The sequence below is a fragment of the Motacilla alba genome, chromosome 20 (assembly GCF_015832195.1).
Source record: "Motacilla alba alba isolate MOTALB_02 chromosome 20, Motacilla_alba_V1.0_pri, whole genome shotgun sequence".
Lineage (NCBI taxonomy): Eukaryota > Metazoa > Chordata > Aves > Passeriformes > Motacillidae > Motacilla > Motacilla alba.
Window position 1 is genome coordinate 4,800,608 of NC_052035.1, and position 21,279 is coordinate 4,821,886.

At 39.9% G+C, this 21,279-nt stretch overlaps 1 protein-coding gene across 1 annotated transcript in view; it reads left to right on the plus strand.

Annotated features, from left to right (window-relative positions):
- The window catches only part of DHX35 (DEAH-box helicase 35), a 28,718-nt gene that overhangs the window by 4,996 nt on the left and 2,443 nt on the right, over positions 1-21,279 (plus strand). Inside the window, exons 7-21 of the mRNA XM_038159268.1 lie at positions 553-622; positions 1,249-1,308; positions 3,210-3,322; positions 3,489-3,585; positions 4,651-4,809; positions 6,100-6,310; positions 8,583-8,707; positions 9,156-9,210; positions 14,065-14,160; positions 14,524-14,618; positions 15,193-15,270; positions 16,374-16,503; positions 17,204-17,285; positions 17,829-17,900; positions 19,489-19,600. Coding sequence (XP_038015196.1) covers positions 553-622; positions 1,249-1,308; positions 3,210-3,322; positions 3,489-3,585; positions 4,651-4,809; positions 6,100-6,310; positions 8,583-8,707; positions 9,156-9,210; positions 14,065-14,160; positions 14,524-14,618; positions 15,193-15,270; positions 16,374-16,503; positions 17,204-17,285; positions 17,829-17,900; positions 19,489-19,600 — 1,555 coding nt within the window. The remainder of the gene's footprint in view (positions 1-552; positions 623-1,248; positions 1,309-3,209; positions 3,323-3,488; positions 3,586-4,650; positions 4,810-6,099; positions 6,311-8,582; positions 8,708-9,155; positions 9,211-14,064; positions 14,161-14,523; positions 14,619-15,192; positions 15,271-16,373; positions 16,504-17,203; positions 17,286-17,828; positions 17,901-19,488; positions 19,601-21,279) is intronic.

Consider the following 21,279-nt stretch of genomic DNA (forward strand, 5'->3'; position numbering starts at 1 on the left):
TTATGATAGCAGTTTTTATAAATTATTAGTGGCTATTAAAAATTAAATACCAAAAAAGTGAAAATTATTGTACCAGTCTGACTTAATGTTGTAAAAACAACATTGTTTTTAGCAACATCATATTGTTAGTTGATCATTGTAACACCAAAACCACCAGGGTTTGATCCTGTAGTTTTGAGACAAAAGCTGAGGGGGCCTTATGCAGTCTGAATTGTTTCATTTCCTAATTTTAGATTATTTTTTCTTCCTTATACTAATAAAGAAAAATAAACAACAAACAAGCTTTTCTGATGTCCAGAAAACCTATGCAGTACAGTAAACACAGACTTTTTTTTTCCTACTCCTTTCCAAAATCCAGCCTGAATAGAGAGCAGTGTGTATGTCCCATGTGCTGTCAGGTACATTTTTCTCCCTGCTTCACTGCTGCAAGCTTTTTGAACTTCACCAGTTCTGTAAGTGGCAGAATAATGGTGTTTCTAGAAGACAGGGAGGCACTGATTCTAGTGTCAGTCAAGTAATTTCTGAAACCTTACTTTTCTGCTTTTTTCACAGTGTCCTCATGCTGGATGAAGCTCATGAAAGGACTCTGTATACAGACATTGCCATTGGCTTACTAAGAAAGGTAATTCTTTTTTAGTGCACTGTAATTCTGTAATTTTAATTTGGTGATTTTAATACAGTTCTCTGCAACTGTTTTCATTTCCATCCTTTTCATTGAACCTCTGATCCTGATGGCTGGTAATTGAGGGAGTGTGATTGCTGCTTCCTCATTTAGGGAGTGTGATTGCTGCTTCCTCATTTATCCTGCAGCCTGTTGTACATACCCAGCTATTTACTTTGGTCATCTGACATTGAGGATCCTCTGTTTCTTTCCCCTGATGCTGAAATGTCTCCTTAGCTGATAGCTCCAAAAATACACTGTTGATTCTGCTGCTGCTGATCATGTGAAGTGATCTGATTGGGGCTTGTTGCTGACTTTCAGCCTACTAAAGATCTGACTGCCACCAGAAATCAGGAGTAAATTAAAATAACTGACTGAATGCCCTTAAAATAAATACATAAAACTCTAACCAGTCATTGGGTTCTTAGACCTGTGGGGTGATATGGCTGCTTCATTCATCACCAGTCTTGTAGTTTAAAGTAGTTTTAGAGAGAGGTTTCTGGTAATCTGGATTCTCCAAATCTTGGTTCTAGTCTTGTATTTCAGAAAGTATTTTTAACTCTGGGTGTTGTTGGTCTCTCTCCCAGATTCAGAAGAAGCGTGGGGATCTTCGCCTGATTGTGGCTTCAGCCACCTTGGATGCAGAGGTACAGCTCAGAGATTTGGGTTGAAATGAGGTGACATTAGGTGACAGCTCCACTGCTATTCCTGTACAGCTTATCCTCTGTGCTGCTTGAGTGGTCGCAGGAAAAAAATCTGCTGTAGTTCAGTTGCTCTTTTTGGTTTTCATGTTCTATTAGCAAACTGTTTTGGGTGCGAATTTAAATACGAATCTGCTTTTTATGTATTGATTTTTTTTTTTTCCTTATTTGTATTCATTATAGAAATAGGTTCTCTTGGCTTAATTTATTAAGGGACATTTAGCTCAGTTTTGCTGATAGAAATAATCTGAGGCAACTAAAGACAAGTAAAAAGAAGTGATAAATGAATAGATTTAATTTCAGTGAGATCTTACTACATCCGTGACTGACTCATGGCCTGTGGACACTTACGTAGACTTAGTAAAAACATCCTGAATTTCATTTTGAATAGGAAGAGAAGAGGAATTCTCTTAGAGCTGAGCAGTGTCTCACCCAGCCCTGTGTACTGCTTGTAGCAGCAGCAACAGGAGGTGCTGTTTCGGGAGAGCACGTGAGGCTGTGCACCTGCTGTGGGTGTGTTCGGTCTGAGCTGCCTCAGCATCTGCAGTAGTTGTAGTACAGATATTCGTCAGCACCTTCCTGCTGTTTCCCTCTATTATGTGTTTATGGACCTGCTGTTTGTTCATTTGTCTTTGAATCTTCAAGTCTCCAGGACACCATGAGTAATTTTCAGGAGTTTGCCACCTGCTGTATAATGAAGTACTTGGTCTAATTCTTTCAAACCTGTTAGTTTCATCAAGGGTCTCCCAGCTCTTGTACTGGGTATTTGTGTTTAAAGAAAATACCCAACACCAGTTTTACATTCACTTTGTCACCTTTGATTCTGTAAACCTCAGCTGTGTCTTCTCAGCCTTGTGCTCCCCAAGAACAGCCTTTTCAGTCTCTCCTCATATGGCAGCTATTCCATCTCCTATATCATATTCATTCCTCTTCTCCACTTTTCCTAATTGCTCTGTCCTTAACAAGAAATGGTGCTGAGAGCTTGCATGTGGCACTGAAGACGTGGGCACACAGAGATTTCCTGCAGTGACAAGCACCATATGCCATGAATGTTGGTAGTGTGCTGTGCTTTGGTAGTGTTTGCATTGCTGTATATTCTGTACATTGCAATGCAAAATTTTAACTGCCAGAAACCACATTTCAAATAGATGACAGTTAATCTAAAATGAGTTAATATGAGCAAAATGATTGGTGTGACTATATAAATATTTTTTTAATACAGAGAGTTGATGGTTATCTCTACAATGCTCATAAAAGTTGAGATGAATTATATGGGTTCTTAAGTTCCATCTTTTGCTGTTATTTATTGAAAATACTTCATGACAATAATCTAAATTTACGAAGGTGTCTCACAATGCATAAATCAAAAACGTTCATAATTCATGCCTCTGCTTTTACAAAGTGAGATCTTGGTGTTCAGTAAGGGCTGTAAAATTTACTCACTCACCCAAAAATAGATGAGAATATGCAGGCCCTACACAAACTTTTTTGTACCAATTATTTCTAAGTTCTTCTTGGCTTTGACTTTGCTAATTTGGTAGATTTAGCTTCCAGTTAAAAGTTTCTTTATCTTCTTTTCCAATTGTAGTAGCTGCTATAATTAATTTTATTTCCTTTTCCAGTTTTTACTTCTCTAAGTAATAAACATGCAGTGCTGTTTGTGCTAAATGCCTGAACCCCAGACAGAATAGAAGGCAACAAAATCAAGCTTTTGATTGCTTAATTGCCTGTCATAATGATGAAGTAAACATCCAAATAGTAGTAATTTAACATCTTTGTGTCTTTAGGTTTTTCTCTCCATTCCTTGAAATGTCAAACTGAAAGTGTTTGTTTTTATTTTCATGTAGAAATTCAGGGATTTCTTTAATCAAAATGATACCGGTGACCCCAGCAAAGACACCAGTGTGATCCTCACTGTTGAGGGGAGGACGTTTCCAGTGGACATCTTTTACCTACAGAGGTGTGTTCCTGTCTGGTCTTGGCAGTAGTGAGACTGTGCAACTGTGCTATCATTTTGTCTAGGTTAGAGCTCTGGTGTCCCAAAGCTGCTCTGTTTGTCCCTGCTGGAGGGGAGGAGTCTGTGCCTATTTTTCTGCTCATGTCTCTGCTGTTTTCTCTCCCTATAGTCCTGTTCCTGACTATATAAAATCAACTGTGGAAACTACAATGAAAATTCACCAGATGGAGAATGATGGTGATATACTGGCATTTTTAACTGGCCAGGTATAGACATAAACAATTTTTTTTTTTTTTTGCTTTACAGTGCTGTATTGTGAGCTTTGCAAAGCTGCCTCAGTCTCCTGAGGCTTTCCTTACTTTATTCTCAGTAAAGATGACAAGCATTTCTCTATTGATGGGAGCAAAACTAGGCCAGTCCCAAAGATGTGAAGACAATATATGGCCTGAATTTATCAAAGCTAGTGATGGATGATAGTTTTTGTCATTTAATGCTGTATTTCTCAGTCTTGTTAGTGAGTGGAATTCTGTGTGGTTTGCTGGTGCAAGTCACACATACCCAGTTGTTAAATTGACGGTGAATCATCATTAATAGTTAAGGCAAATGGAATATCCATTTGTTAGGCTTAACATCTGAAGTATCTGACAGAAAAACAAATTGCCATGAGATCAGAATGTACTGGTTTCTGCTCTATTTGTGCTTGTCAGCTCACTTTGCAGCTGGGAAGAGCAAATGGGAGGCAACTCATTTCTCCAGTGAGGAGCTACCTTGAAGAACTTCAGTAGCATCTTGCATATTTTCAAAAGCAATTCCTCATCCCCTTTATTGATTTAACTTTGGAATAATGAATTTGGTATTTCATTTGAACATTTTGTTTTGTGTCTTTAAGAGTGAGATGCCACAGCTGTGATTAAACATGAAGCTGAGCAAGAGGTGTCAGTGCTGTTCCTGTGCCATTCCTCATCCAGGCCCACAGCATTCTGCTCTGCCAAAATATTTTGGCCTCCCATTTTGCTCTCACCAGTTGAGATAGACAGGACAATTAACCTTCTTCCTCCTAAGCTTGGTTCAGTCCTTCCCCATGATGTGTTTTTGGTATGACATTGACTCAACACAAACAGGTGTATAAAGCTTTATTTGTTACTTTATTTGTTACTTGTAAATAGCAATTTATCTTTAAAATATTACAGCAGGGAATAAGCTAGTCAACGTCCTGGAGTTTGGACAATTGCAATGGTATTATTTGGTGCAGTTTTTGTATCTAGGTGACAGGAATGTGCTGTTCAAGTGCAGCCTCTCTCATTGTGTGCCCTGTGCTGCTCTGGCTGCAGGAGGAAGTGGAGACTGTTGTTTCCATGCTCATAGAACAGGCTCGGGCCCTCGCTCGCACCGGGATGAAGAAGCACCTCCGTGTTCTGCCCATGTACGCTGGGCTGCCTTCTCCTGAGCAGCTGAAAGTGTTTGAGAGAGTCCCTCACACTGTCAGGAAGGTGAGCTCTTGTGTCTGTCTCAATGTCCACCACCCAGAAGGGTGTCTGCAGCACACAGGTTGCATTTATCAGCTTCACATCACGGGACTATTGCAAGTGCTGCTTTGAGGGAGGCTTTCTGCATCTCCCATCAGTGCCTGTCAGCTTTCAAACTGGGAGCCAAGAACATGTTCCCTGGCTTCCCTTTTCATCTTTGATCACTCCTAGACATGTCAGCTCCAGCTCTCCTCTCTGCCTCATCAACTCTGCAATTTTTCAGTGTCTCTATACAACTTTGTATTTGTCTTCTTACCCTCTGAACTCCTTTGCTTTTACCTTTTTCTTCCTTTTTGTGATCTAAATGGGGCTGTTTTCCACCAGTAGTAGAAAAATTAGTGACAGAGTGGGTAAGTGCTATATTTTCATCTAAGGAACAAGCTCAAGCTTACTTGATTTTAGTGGAAAAAAAGCTTTGTTTTGACTTCTGCAAGTCTTGTTTGGACATTCAATGTCACAAAAGTATATAATTGGATGTGATTAGTGCTTTCTGCTTGTGCAGAGCCTGTGTTGGGGCTGAAATAAGCTGACAAAACTACACCAAGATGAGTTGTAATTCTTGTACCTGCTTGGGTTTGACAAGTGAAATTGTTCATCTGCCATTGAAGAACATTTCATATAAATAGTTCTCTCCGGGATATGACATTAGTCAGTTAACTTTCAAAATTTACTTTTTAATTTCAAGTGAAATAAACATTAGATTTCCCACTGTTGTCTGGGAACAATTATTTTATTATTTTAGGGCATACATATTTAAGTGAATCCCTGCAGAAGTGCTGAATGTGGAACTCTTAATCAGCTCTGTTCCCCTCCTGTCTCCCACCTCATTCCTTACATAGCTCTACATCTTCCCATTCCTTACATAGCTTTACCTCACCTTACATATCTTTGTGAGTGTACAAAGAATACTTCAGTGTAACTGAGAGGCAGAAAGAAAACATTTTTAGTTTGCCACATAAGAACACTTTATTTACAGTCAGTTAATCTTTTTCTCTGCAAACACTGTCAAAGATTTTCTCTGCAAACACTGCCAAGCTCTTCTTTTATGAAGAAAAAATAAATTTGAATAAGAAAGCGATAGTGAAGCTGTGAGAACTGCTGTGCAAACTGGGCTTATTTCAAGCTGACAACTCCTTCTGCTGCTTGTACTGTACCTTTTTGTGCTCCTGAGATGTCCCTGGCAGGTACAGTGAGCCTGATGGGCTCACTGAGAGCAGGGAGCTCACAGCATCCTCTCTGCTCCCGTGCCTGCAGGTGATCGTTGCCACCAACATTGCCGAGACCTCCATCACGGTGCACGGCATCGCCTTTGTCATCGACTGTGGCTTTGTGAAGCTGCGTGCCTACAACCCCAAGACGGCCATCGAGTGCCTGGTGGTGGTGCCCGTGTCCAAAGCCTCGGCCAACCAGCGGGCGGGGCGGGCCGGCCGCAACCGCTCCGGGAAGTGCTACCGGCTCTACACAGGTCAGCAGCTGGGGCCTCTGCCCTGCACTGGCTGCCTTAACCTGCCAGTTATAAGCTGCTCATTAGTGTCAGATTAAGGAGAAAAGGCTGTGCTTGCACATTCATCGAAAGAACAATATTTCCCTTTGTTGTTCATTGTTGTTGCTGTGAGAAATGAAGGAATGGGATTACTTTTGGGTTAAGAACGATTTGTTATTTAGATAAATATTAGTTTTAGAGGTTGTGAGATTTATGAGATTAAGTAGCTGGTTATAGTTCAAGAATAGTCACAAGTTTCTTTGCTACAAGGTAATATATAACTTTCTAGTTATATATTTATAACTATATACTTTCTAGTTTAATGGATAGATGTTATAAGGTTTATTTTGTTTTTTTAATTTATCACTTTTACTTCTACTGCACTGTGAATACTTTTGTCTAACAGGCTGCTGTTTTATGTGTACACGTTTCTATTATAACTTCTAAACTCTTAGCCTACTCTGTATAACCTCTACACTACATATATATAACCTATATAATCTATATAACCTCACCCCTACATTGTAAACCCTTCACTATCTTATCAATACAGTTTCTCACTTACTTAAGGTACAATTCTTACTTACAACTATAGAAACATAAGTTTATAATTTTTCTGTTTAATGTTTGTGTATTGTCTTTTTACATCAGTTTAAGCTTCTTCTAAGGTTGTAAATCAAATTCTTTAGTATCTCTGGAAGTTTCTGTTTTTCTGATTCCCACAGTTGTTCCTCTGGCTTGTTTAGAAATACCTTGTTCTTATGTGCTAGGTGTTAGAAACGGAATCTTTTTGTGACTCAGAAGCACAAATGGGGCAGAGTCAGCAGTTACAAACATGAAATGTCAGTGCAGCTCTTAAAAGTGATGAGCTTATTAAGAAGTTCGTTCTTTAAGGACTTTGGTTTCTGAGCAGTTTCAGCTTTTAATACTTACCAGTATTATACACTCTCTTCTCTGACTGAAGTCTTTATAGACCTTGCATTTAACAAAAGGGCTCTGGAAATCCTTTAGGTAACTCAGAGAAAACTTCATGTCTCTTTTTTTTCCTAGGAATAGCTGCCAACCCCAAATTCTTCCCTTGAATCAATGACCCTGGCAGTGCACCAAAATTGCTGTTATAAATAAATCTCTTGGCCACCTCACACTGTCCAGAGAGCTGCAATCAAAATGTCTGCTCTCAGCTGCTTAATGAGAAAAGGCTTTGCAGCTGAACACTCCCATTGCTGATGGGCTTCAGGTCCCCTCTAGTTTTACTGGAGCTCTGAGACATTGGAGATGCAGCATTTTCCTTTAAAAAGTGTATGTGCTTGCCAGTAATTGCCATATTAAACCAAGCCATGATTTATGCTCTGAATTTATATATATCCAGTAAGAATCAGGAGACAATATATGCTGTGCAATATCCCAAGCTTACACAGCTTTGTGAGTGTTTTCCTGGAGAAACCATGACTACACTGAAGGTACTTTTGTGTGCTTAAGAGCTGGTCTAGGGAGTGCTTTAAGAAGTGTTTTAAAGGAGGGAAAAATGAAAAAGAAAAGAAGAAAGTGTGCAGAGTGAACAACAGCAGAGAAACAGCACTGTCTTTGTCCTAGGGAAGGTTTGAGATAGAAAAGGCTTCTGTAGAAATGAAAATATTTTGGGTGAAAATAATGTAGAATGTGCCTTTTTTTACTGCAGAACAGTTGGTTAGTGGAAGGTTTTATCCTTACATGGGGTATTTTTCCAGACTTGGATTTATAGTGAGCGTGATTTTAAAAAGGCATTGTTAAATAAATTGTTTTTCCATCCTTTATTTAAAATATATATTTTAAACCATTTGTTTGAGTAGTTACAAAAATAGTGTTCTTGTACTGAAAGCATGCTGCTTTGAAACTTTTCCATGTCTCTTAAAAAAAATGCTTTTTTTGTAGTATTGCACCCTGCCTTTTATTTTCTGACAAAAACATGAAACAGAAGAGAAACAAAACATTTCCAGATTTCTGTGAAGAATTTATAACATTTCAAATTGAAATGTGGGTGGGTGAACTACAAAATCACAACTGTAGCCAAAACCACTGAATTTTTATTAAAATAAAATAATGTAAAATAAAGTAATTGGAGAAATATCATCTTTAGGATAGAGATAGTCTTTTAATAGCTGTTAATTATCCATATGTGATAATTCAAACTTGAAATGGGTGTGATTGTGTCGTGGTGACTGCACAGAATGGGAGCTGAAGCTCAGTCCCCAGCTGTGTTTTTCTCCCCCCACAGAGGAGGACTTTGAGAAGCTGCCCAAGTCCACGGTGCCGGAGATGCAGCGCAGCAACCTGGCCCCTGTCATCCTGCAGCTCAAGGCTTTGGGCATTGACAACGTGCTCAGGTTCCCCTTCCTCTCGGTGAGTCCCAGGCTCTGCAGGCTGCCAGCTTTCCTTGGGCTGAAGAGAGATCAGGGGATGACCTGGGGATTGCCCTCACAGCCATTCACCATTGCCCTGCTGGTTTGGAAAGCGTAGCTCCTTGGCCCCTGTCAGGCAGCAAAGTGTGTTCCTGGGAACCAGTGGTGCAAATAATGTGTGTGACCACTTAGAAACAACCATTTGTATTCCAGAGTTTGATGTTTCAATTGTTGAGAAGTCAGGAAAACCTTAAAAAAAAAAAAGCGAGGTTCTGTAGAATTGTAGCTACTGTCCCTTTGCATTGAATTTATGAAGGAGGAAGAGTGTGAGAGCTCTTTGTTCATTTTGTAGCAGGGAGTAGGTAGTTAAGGATTTTGTAAAAGAGGAAAGTCAATGAATTCATGTCCTATGCTGATAACTTCAATCAATGCACATTTTCTCTTCACAGCCACCCCCTGCACAGTCGATGGTGCAAGCTTTAGAGCTGCTGTATGCTTTAGGAGGTGAGATTTTAAAGCTTTGCTTTATTTGTAGCTACATTACAGGAGTTGTGGAAAAAACTCTTAATTTGTATTTGGTGTTGGATGGGCATTATTAAAATTGCATTTCAGAACTGTGCTTTGAGAAAGAAGGAGAAACACAGCTGTGACTGGTGGAAAGTTTTTGTTGGTGGGTTTTTAGAGTGTACCTCAGTCTCTTCTGGATTTAGTCTTTTCTTTTGGTTATTTCAGATGGATAAGCAAGCAAACAGCAGCAATGGAGTTTAAACTAGAATTTAACTATTTAGATTGGGTAAATGAGTATTTTATAACTATCTTATCTGTATTTCCTTGCAATTTCATGAGAGGAAACCACCTATTTGTCCTTGCTAGGAACAGGGCTCTGAGCTGATGAGGGTGTTTTTTCCCTGTCAGATCCGCTTTGTGTTCCTTCAGTCCTTACAGAGTGGTATGAAGATAAAAATGGAGTTTGGATACTAGTTAGACCAGTTGAGGAGTTAGACACTAACTTTACCTGCATCCAGTTAGATAAATTGTTACATACCTAAGACTTGGTGTTGTGGTCTTTTATTTCCTTACTGTGCCAGCAATGGAAACATGTAACACTTGGAGATAGAAAAAGTTGTAAGCAAAGGTTTGGCTGTAATAACCCAGACTTTATCAAGGCTGATAGAATTGCAACTTTGTTCCTTAATGGGACTTTGAAAAGCACAGTCTGTCTATTGTAAATTTTCCTGTTCACACATCGCAGTCATTATCTGATCCTGCTGTGTGTGTGCTGGAACTCTGCCCAAGCATTGTGAGTCAAATGTGATGCCTGAATTTGGGAGAGCTCAGTCCCTGGAGGCTGTGCAGGCTGTAAAACCCCACAGAGAGTGTGGTAGTTTTCAAACTGCCTTCTTGCTATGATTTTGAAGGTTTGACTGACAGAAGTTATTAAGAGCTAATTTAATTATAATTTTTAAAATGAATTCCAGTCTGTTCTCTGCTCTGGATGCAGGATGGGCTGTGGCTGAAAGGCTACACCTGCTGTAGTGTAATGGTCTCCATGGTTGTGCTGTTGGTCCTGCAGCTGGGGCAAAGTTCAAACCCACAGCAAGTCAAACTGTTCTGATTCCATTAGCTGTGATTACAGGATACAACCAGTAACAAAAACCCCTGATCATCCCTAAAACCAGCACATTTTCTCCTGGATGGACATGGAACTCTGTTTCTCAAGGCAGTGTGTGTGTTTCAGTGAACAGCTTTCTGGCTTTTCATGCTTTTAAATGCATGCCACTTGCAAAGACTCTGCTCTAGTTTTAGTATTGAACTTGCTAGTTATGGACAAGTCAACAGATACACACAACTTTAGTGAAAAGATTAGTCTGACAGATCTTGAGAGCATAATTCAAAGTACTTTTCTACTATTTAGCTACTTAAAAGAGTATCTTTTCAAAAATTCTGTGTTACTAATCACAGCTTGTTCTCCAAGTCATTGGAGTCTGAACAACACTTGGCATATGGTTTGGTTTTAGGTGGTTCTGTGAGGAGCAGGGGCTTGGACTTGGGCCTTATGGGAGGGTCCTTTCCAACTTGAGATAGTCTTTGATTCTAAGTGTGTTCATTTTGGTTTTATTCATTATGCTGCTGTTGGCTACTTTTAACACTCAGATCACACCGTAGTAATATGTTTTTATACACAGTTTTCAACTCCTTTTTGTGTGGTGAGTGGGATGCCTGCTGCCTAATTTTGTTTATAGGAAGAACTGTTATATTGTTGAGCTTTTTTTGACAGATGTGTAATCTTTTTGAATGCAACAAACTAAACAAAACAGAAACTTGATGCGAGGCCAAGTAGTCAAAACTAAGCTCTGTTTGACTTCAGCTCCTTGTTTGTAGCTAATTCAGAGTTGACAATGTTTGCTCCATAATGTAAACATGAGGCAGCATGAAGGAGATTGTGTAAGTTTTGGAAGCTTCCAGGGGTTTGTGGCTGTTTTTAGACCACTCACAGATGCTGTGCTGTAACTTGTGGCAGTCTGCTCTCTTTTTATTCTCATGGAGCTGTAACTCTGCTTGGCCAGGATTTTGCCCTGTGCTGGTTCAGTTCCATCTTGCAAAGGAGGGTTTCACTTAAGACACTTGGTTCTTGGCAACCTCTGCAAGCTTGGAACAAGGACCTTCACAGTGGCTCAGGAATGTGTTGCAAGGATGAATTCACAGCCAAAACCACCTTAGGGAAATGGTGAGGAAAGTTCAATAAACTCACTGATTAGCTGGGTGATGTTTTGGCAGAAATGTTCTGCTCATATAGGTTCAAAGAGTTCTTATTCTCTTGGCTGCACAGCTTTGTAGCAGAACAGAGAAGTGCTGATCTTGGTGTTTCAGATGGAAAGAAATGCGTATGATACACTCTTCAGTTTTTGCTGAAGTTTAGGGTGAAGTTAAGTTTTAGGTGGTTTATTATGAAGATTTTATATAAAAGTGCAGAGGTGGAGCTGCCCAAGCATTTGCAGGTGCAGTGAGGATTAAATTTCTCTTGTGCAAGTAGGAGCATGAATTTCATCATTGCCATTGCAGCCACATTCAAAAAGGCAGTTTGGGGTCAGGCCTCTGTTGTGCCAGCGTGGTGCCAGCTCGTGCAGGGCAGATGTCCTCAGGCTGAGATAGCTGTGTTGAATAAACACATCACTGTTTGTACAGGGATTATTTTTACAGTGGTGCAAACTGATCACATCAGGAGTATCTCTCCTCAGCCTTCTCCTTTGATGCCCTTTTGAGAGTCTGAGTTGTCAGTTGGAGTTTATTGGTTTTAAGCATAATTTAAGAGGTAAATAAGCAGGCAAAAAGTGGCTTTATTTTTAGGGTTATTTCAGGTCTTTCTTGAAGATTTGTTTGAGAGTTGTCACCTAAGTTCAAAAAGGATAGTTTTAATCCCTCAGTCTGTCACACACTAGTGGTTGTTACTTGAAACATTTTAGTGCCATGGTACTTGAATAATCTCTCCTGAGCACATTTAATTAAAATCTTTATAATATCTTTTTCTAAGATCTTTAATTTCCTGTATATATGTGGATTCAGTGATTGCTTCCAGGATTATTTGAAGGAAACTTTCACCTATTCCAAACTAGTATCCATTGCAGGCTATATTCAAGCTTATTACTACAAATAGATCTGTGCACAACCCATATAGATCATGCAAAATTGTACTGACATTTGTAGGATGCAGCAGAAGCCAAAGGATTTTGACTTGATGTACCTGTAGAAGGTGGTGCATAAATATATGGAAATTTCTCCTTTTTCCTACTTAGGAATGCAGTTTTCTTTCTGTAGATGAAAACCTGTCTAAGCTATTAGTTGTGGTAAACCTTGAACTTCTCATATGGCACTAGTCCAATGAAAGCTGTCATACCTTAATTTTTGCAGGTGCTGTGACTTTGTGTTTCAATATGTTAGTTCACCATTGCACAAAAGCTTTGGTAGCTCTTTCTGAGGAAAACTGGATGTGAAAAGCCTGGTAGGTTTTGTTGGACAGTGTAGGGGTGTGTGAGTGAATCACTGCCTTGTCATGAGTAGGTAGCATATCAAATAATGAAATAAACACTGGCTGGAGGGATCTGTGGGTTCTGATATGCTGACATGAGTTATAGGAGATCTCATTCCTTGACCTGATTTGTGGTTTTGCTTTTCTCTGTGAAATAGATCTACGGTGCAGCTGTGGCTTTGTTACCAGCACACAGTCTGACAAATAATGTGTTTATATAATGTGAGAGCTGTGGTTGTGTTTCCTCAGGTTGCTTTGCTGTGGTTGGTTATGCAACCTGCAGTGCCCCAAAGTCCTGCTATTGGGCTCTCACTCACCCCTACTAGTGTAGCCTTTCTCTTGTGCTTTACTTCTTTGTCATACCTCATACAATTTAGCCTCTTGAAGTTTTCTCTTTCAATTTTTATTTTCTCTTTCAATTTTTACTCTTTGCTGCCTTTCTTAGCAAGCTTTTTTTCCTTATTATTGTTCCCCGTGTATTGTATTTTTTTAATTCTATGTCCTCTTGCAAAGGGAAGGCTTTGCCATTTAAATCTTTCCCTGAAATCTCAGCATAAAGCTCAGAGTTAGAGTGTGACCTGTGCTTTGCATGGGTCACCCTTGCTGCAGGGGTTTGACTGGAGGGAGCCAAACCTCTAAAATGGTAAATGTGCATGGTTGCTCTGGGCTGCTCTGGCCATCACAGATCAGGCTGTCAGGCCTCCCTCCTGTGCCATCTCCAGGGAGAAGGCTACAGCTGGAACATGACTGGCAGTTGAGTGGCTGATAAACAAGGCAGACTAAACTGTAGAAAAGCTTCATCAGCTGTGCATCTCTTGTTTACATAATAATATATTATTTTTCTCCATGACCTAAGTAGATGTGCTTAGAAAAATGACACCCTGCCATCAGGAGTGCTTCCTGTTCCTGCAATAATGCCTGTTCCATTTTTGTTCCCATTTCCATTCTCATCTGCCTTACATCCCCATGAACAAAGATGTTACTAAATATTTAAAAAGAGGATAGGAGGTCTAACAGCTAATATCCTCTCTGGCCATGGCATTGACTTGGACTGAATTTTTTAAAAATTATTGACAGCGAGAGGGAAACTTGGTCAAAATTAAAAAACTTGTGTGTTCAAGTATTTTTGAAAAATAAATCTGGTGACCCGTGGGAGAGTAAATGGGTGTCATGGATTGCCTTTAAGCTGAGTGTAATATACACTTAGCAACTCTAAGGTGCATTTGCTATGTTTTAGCTTGTAATTCTGCTCTTTAGTACAGCTGAAGTCTCAAAGGAGCCTTGCTGTGCTGTTTGCCTGGGTCCCAGCTACCTTTCTTGATGTGCTGCAGGTTTGGACATGCACTGCCGATTAACAGAGCCTCTTGGAATGAGAATAGCAGAGTTTCCTTTGAATCCTATGTTTGCAAAGATGCTTCTGGAATCAGGTAGGAGGAAAACTACCACAGTTTCTTCACAGTTATGGAGTTGTAATGCATTGCTAGACATTTGCTAAACTCATACTATACTTCATCTTGGTGTGGTCTGCAGTGAAAAGAATTGGTTAAAATGTCTATTAAATAATTAGTCTAAGACATTTCACAGTCTAATAAGTCTAACATTTTCTTCTTAAGTTTTCCATTGAAAATGTTCACTGTGATATGAAAAAAATACAGGACTTTATGTATTTTTTGTTTTAAAGACTATAAAAACATATTCTGCTTCTTTTTTATTTTATTCTCTGTGGAGGTAACTTGAATGGAAGACTTCCTTTACTGAATTTCTTCATTAAAATTCATTCATTTCTTCAGGAAATTTTGGCTGCTCCCAAGAGATTTTGACAATTGCTGCCATGATGCAGATTCAAAACATCTTTGTGATCCCTCCAAATCAAAAAAACCAGGCTGTAAGTTCAGTTGTGTCTCCTTTTCTGCTTGTTGGTTCCACATTTCTGGACTTCTGGCAAGTATTGGTGCCTACTACAGACTGCAGCTTTGTGCGAAAATAAAATAAGGTCTGGAATTGTATCTGTTTGTTGTAGGTAGAAGAAGAAACTAAATAACAGGGGAACCTTGGAGTCTTTTAGTAGTGCTATAAACCTCCTTCTGAGGTCCAGGAACATGAAAGGTTATAAACCAATACTGGTCAGTGGAAGGGTTTGCAGAAAAAAATCCTCCAAAACCTTCCCACACACCATTTGCTTTAGAGATGAACAAAACAAGGAAGGATGTAGCAAATGCTTAATAGCCTAATTTTAATGAATGGAGATTCTTGATCTGTTAATTTTTCCAATTTCAGTTTTAAAAGTGTTCCTGAGTTTAGGGGGGCTAGGAAAGCATTGCTGTTGCCTAGAGGAGCTGCCATAGATGGTTAGAATTTAACAGTCCCCAAGAAATATGGAGCTGAAAGGAATTGGGCATGTCAGACATGATTTCAGCAAAAATCAGTCTGCCTATAAAATGGTATTTCTTGTTCTGCAGGCCAGGCAACACAGAAAGTTTGCTGTGGAGGAAGGTGATCATCTGACCATGCTGAATGTTTATGAAGCCTTTATCAAAGTAAGTCAGTTCAAGTGGATGTGGATTTGCAGGAATGGGAGGAACCTGAGGTTCTCACTTCTGAATCGGAAAGTTTTGGATACAAAAAGCTCTCAAAGCTGAGGACTTACCAAGCCTACCAAGTGATAAGTCTACATTAAAAGACTCTCTGATCACCATTTGCCACAGATCTTCCTCAGTTCCTCTGAACAGGGAGTAAAAGAGAATTTTGTTGGGGTACAGCGTGGAAATCTTATGGGTAGACAGCTGTGTTTTCAAGGAGACAGGGATTTGGTCTTGGGGAAAACAAATGTCCAAATTTCCAATGAAATTAATATTTTTTCACGTTTTACTGATGATAATCTGCATTTAAATCTAGCAGTCTATTTTCTGGTGTTAAATTAACTCACTGATCGTCATACCCTGAGGTCTAACACCAACCTTAGTACTGCTCTGTAAGCTGAGGTTTATTAAATAGTTTTGAAGTTGCTACACCTATTTGGGAGGAGTATATTTTGCTGGTATAAACCAATTCTGTAGTAAAATACTTGCAGCAGTGCTGAGTTGAAGCAATATAACCACCCAAGTGTTCAACCATGACTCTTTTTCCCCAGCCACAAAGCAGCCAGGCAGGCACCAACTGAAATGTTGCCCTTCACATTTTGTATCTGTGTAACTCTCTTAGAAACAGTCAGATGCAAAAGTTCTTGGAGGGAGTGCTGGGTTCTGGAGAAACAGCCCTTTGCAGAGAGAAGACCAATGAAAACAGCACTGAAAAGGTTGTTTACATTTTGAGGTTGAAAACAGACGAGTTTATGATCTGAGAGAATTCAATGGAATGAATGCTCTTCTCTTTCACCACATGTGAAGAAATGAAGCACATCTGTTTGAAAATACCCCATAGCATTTGATCTGCTATTTACAAGTTGTTTGAGACATGTTTTTTAGTTACTAGTGCTACATACCCTTGTTAGTTGCTCTGTAAATAGGTAATTTTCAGGGAAAACCACAAGAAATGTGTTGCAGGAGACCAGAATTAAAACAGAACAAGGCTATCCAAAAGAGATTGGGTTTGCTTTACTGATGATATCTCACTGAGATTTTTTTCTCTTCTCACTGTACAGCACAGCAAGAGCTCCCAGTGGTGTCAGGAACACTTTCTGAACTACAAAGGGCTTGTGAGAGCTTCTGTTGTAAGAGAGCAGCTGAAAAAACTTCTCGTCCGCTTTAAAGTGCCAAAGAAGTCCAGTGAAGGTGATATTTTTTTTAAGCTCTTGTCCAATACATAGTGAAAGTAGTTTCCAAACTGGCAGTCTGCTCCCTGCTTTTCTTGTAACCTTTGGAGTATTTTTATCCTGGCCTCAAAATAATGTTAATTTAGACCAGATTTTTTTCCTAAAAATGACTGCAGAAGAGTACTTCAGCCTATTTGTACAATTAAATTTTAGTCCAGTCTTCATTAGTTGAGATTTCCAGCAAAAGTTTAAACCACTGATTATCTATTTAGTGGACAGATTTTCCAAAAGACTCCTAAATAGGTCACCCTGTTCCCTCTTTGTCTTTTCAAAAAGGCCATTTTTGTTCAAAGTGCTGTTCTGCCTTTGGGATATGATTTCCAGCTGTGCTGTGTGTGCACAGGTGCCAGGACTGGTTCTTAGCACTTGTCTCTACCTGCTCTGAAAAATCAGCCTTCAATGCTCAGCTGTCACACTGGGCTGCTTTGGGGACAGTGAAACTCTTCATGGAGACACAGGTGGCAACATTCGTTCGTTAGGCAGCAATTTTTGCTTTGCTGTGAAATTGAAGTCAAAAGGAATTGCAGGGTTTGTCTGCTCTCCTGTCTTTGCTGTCAAAGCCTGATGCACTCTGAAAAGTTGTTTGAGATGATTAAGTGGTATTTTAGGGATTTTTGCCTTTCCATTGACTCACCTTACAGAAAAATTCTTCTTTCCAGGTGATCCAGATCCTGTTTTGAGGTGCATAGTTTCTGGATTCTTTGCTAATGCAGCTAAATTCCACTCCACAGGAGCTTACAGGTGACTCTATACAGTTTCACTACAACTGGTGCTTGGTTGGAAAGCTCCCCTGATGAATTAATCTGAGTTTAATCAACAAGCAGATGTTCCTAATTGCAAATTAGGAGAAACATGTGGCAATCAATGCACTAAATATTTGAAGTTCTGTATTTGGAAACTGCCTCAGTGTTTATCTCTTCTCTTTGGCAAATATAACTAAAATTATTAATAGTGGGAAGCTGCTACTAGCAGTCGTTAGATTGCTTTAAGTTAAGCAGGTACAATTGTAGTGCAGTAGTGTTGTAGCACTCCCAAAGCACTGAGTAAAAGCCTGAAGTGCTGCTTTTTCATTTAATGTGGATAAAACTCTTTTAGGACATCAAATTATTGATTGTTCCTTTCGCTAGCATTTAAGCCTGGTTTCATCTGTTCATTAAATGCAACTGTTAATTTATTCCAGCCCTTTCATTCTTGCTTTTATTAAACGTTCATACTGGGGCAGAAAGGAACCAAATGTTAAGCAATAAAGAGAGGCACAGTCTGAAGTAGTATCTTGTTTTCAAGGACTATCCGTGATGACCACGAGCTTCATATCCACCCCAGCTCAGTGCTGTATGCAGAGAAACCTCCACGCTGGTAAGTTACAGCTGCTTCCTCTTTGGGGATTTTTTAAGAGTCTTGAAGCATCCAAATTGAATTGTTTCTCTCCATCAGTGGAGGAATAGGTGTAGAAGGTCATAGTTCCCACAGGGAGAATCCAAATAGCATTTCCTTTGAAACATTTTGTAGGGAGTATCCAAATAAATAAGGGGAATAGAGTGATGTTTGACTGTCAAAAAAACCTGCAGAGGCTGGAAAGCAGAGCCAGGTGACCCTGTTTCGTGGGCATATTGCACTGCAGATTGTTCTCCAAGTAGTCTCTGTATCTAAACAGAGCCAGGGTTAATTTACTTCTATTAAGCCTGTTAAGGAAATATCCTATCAAACAGGTGCTGCAGAAATGGTAAATGGATTGCAGGGAAAGGGCTTACACATAAAATGCATGATGTGAAAAGTTATGGCTGTCCAGCAGATTGAGGAAAGAACTGGCTATACTTCCCATTAGCTGGGATATGATCATTCCATTTGCAGGTTAAAGGTCCCCAGATAACAAACAGAATGTGTGTGGAGCTCTCAGGTCAGCATGATCAGCCTGAAGTATTTGGACTTCCATCCTGCACTGCCTGCTGCTGAGACTTAGAAGGATAAGCTTGGCCTGGTGTCATGGCATCCTGTCACATAGGAGTTAACTTAGCAAACTAAATTTCAGTGCTGCTGCAGCCTGGGCAGCCATCCTCTATTGAGGGCTTCAGTTCTCTCTCTGCTACAAGTGTATAGGAAATGTGTTTTCATTCTGGTTTGTTTTCCTCTGATTTATTTTTAGTTGTGTTAGTTGCCATGTCTCAGGATGCATTTGGCAAAGAGAATTTTGGACTCTTTCCTCTTTGAGAGCTAAATACCAATTAATGAGAAACCACAAACCTCAGGTGTTTGCAGCTCTGCTGTGTGTAGAAGGCAGATGGTGACTTAAGGATTTGGTAGCTGCCCCTTCAGTGCAAGGGTTTGTACTTCCTTGGGGAAAAAGACCTTACCTGCAGAAGGTGACCTCAGAAATAGATTGTCCCTGCTGGCAGCCTGACTGTGCTGGCAGTGGGGACGAGTCCACATGGTTGGATGTTCCTAAATCTTTTCCCAGGAGATGTTCTGGCAGGAGTTAAAGCTGATTTCTTCCTCTGATGCTTATCTCACCTGTCTGCAGACTGGCGCCAGGGATAGTCATGCTGGGGTTTGTGCCCTCCTTGTTGTGGGTGCAGGGTTTTGGTGCTTTGGACATTTTCCCTTATGATATCACAGAGTAATTCATATTCTGTCTTCCAAAGCATCAGTTGTGAGTCCCCCTTGACCCTATTATAAGAAACATTCTTTCATGGATACCTTGCACCCATATGGTCTGGTAGTTCGTGAGGTTGTTTTCATGGCAATCTAAGGATTTTCTTAATGTGGACAACTTTGACCAACCAATCAGAAGGAGGCAAGAGGCTGAATTACAGCTTAAGGACCCTCTTGTCACTCTGTAAGTGCCACCTCTGGCAGCATGTGTGTGAAACTGTCTAAATATGTGTTAATCAGCTCTCCCTCATCGCTTGACAGCAAACACTATTCATTTTTGTCTCCTTTCTCCCAGGGTAGTCTACAATGAAGTCATACAGACTGCTAAATACTACATGAGAGATGTGACAGCTGTTGAATCCTCCTGGCTGTTGGAGCTGGCCCCTCACTTTTACCAGCAAGGAACGGTACGGAATCGGCATAAAGGCCAAACGGTACCATTGCTGCACAGCAGCTCTTGTGTCTGAACTTTCTAGGGGCTTTTGTTTTGCTGTGGTCTGATGGGACAGAAATTCAGTTGGCTCTGGTCATTGTAGTGGTTTTAATATAAAGGAAGAGGATAATAAGTTAATGCATGAAATGTTTTTCCTTATGATCCAGCCAGTGGATCTCAGAGTTACAAAGTGAGATCCATTTGCTGGTGAAGTTACATTCACCATCGTATCACTTTGGGAAATGAAGCCTTCAGCCATTCTACACTTCAGTGGTAGCTCTTGGTAGCAATTCCCTGAGCAGTACTGTAGGTAGACAGTGATCACACTTTGCATAACAATTTTAGGAGAGCCTTTGCATGTTTTGCAAATGTTTGTGAAAATCCTGAGTATTTTTTTTTTTTTTTTGAGCATTAATTATGTTTACTGATCTGTTCAAATGTGAAATGGCAAAGAGCAGCTGCTGTTTGAGCAGAGCTTTATTGCAAATTGCTGTGTGTGATACAGATACCTTTTATTTATAAGTATCTTTCAATTGACTGTCCCATGTGAATCTGTCAATCCAGACTTATTCACTGGTCATTCTGAGAACTGAATTGGTATTAAATATTACCTAAATGTTAGTTCAGCTGGGGCTGTTGGTACCACAGAGCCTATAAATACTGTACAGATTACCAGATCGATCTTGTATTTGAATTTCTCATGGGACATTAATATCTACTGAGCTTTATATTTTAAATTAATGAAATATTTCCAAAATCTGAGTGAAAAAATGCATTTGCATAACAGACCTGTGAAAAAGGTGGTGTGTTTCTCATTTATACATCTGCTTCACTATTTGACTTCTTGGAGAATCTGATGTTTGTTTTCTTTCACTTCCTTGGGGTTTTGTCAAAAGGGAGAATCCTGTGGTGCATGGAGCACCTTAGGACACCTCTGTGGTTCCAGTTCCCCACAGTATGGCATCTGTTCATGTGATTGACTTGAGAGAGGGGTTTTTTATGCTCATCTTGGATAATTCATCTCAATTACCCAGACAACTCCCATCTATAAATGGACTTCCTAAGTAGCTGAATATTTTCTGCCTTTTTCCTGTAAGACATTTGACAAAGGCAGGGATGACCCCTGTGGGGCAGAGCCTTGAGCCTTCAGCTGCTGGGAGATGATCTGCAGACGTGCTGTAAAAAGGAGCTGAGCCAATGCTGGATCAAATCTGTTCCTGCAATAATTAGTCCTTTGACTCACATATTTACAGTTGTCACATAATTTACATTTAGCAGCCCACACCCACACAGAATCCTGTTGTGACCTCTCCATGGGCTGAAGTTTGGGGTGAGGTTTTCCTTTAGGTAGGTGGTAGCAAAGAGGACTTGTCTTGAATGAGGGAACATGCTTTTCAAAGTAGTGCTACTAGTGCTGTAGATATCCTAGGAAGTTACATCAAAACCCAATTTTTACCAAGTTTTTTACCTTTTGATCAAGTGAAGTCAGTTTGCAGTATGATCTAATCATTGCTTTCATCCTAAAATAAATGGTAGCTCTCAAGGATGGTGCTGGTTTTGAGGAAGATTCTCTCTTCCAGCCTGGTCAGTTATCCATATCAGCCAGAAGTCTTGGGTGTCCTTATAAAATGTTTGAAAATTAGAAATATTTCT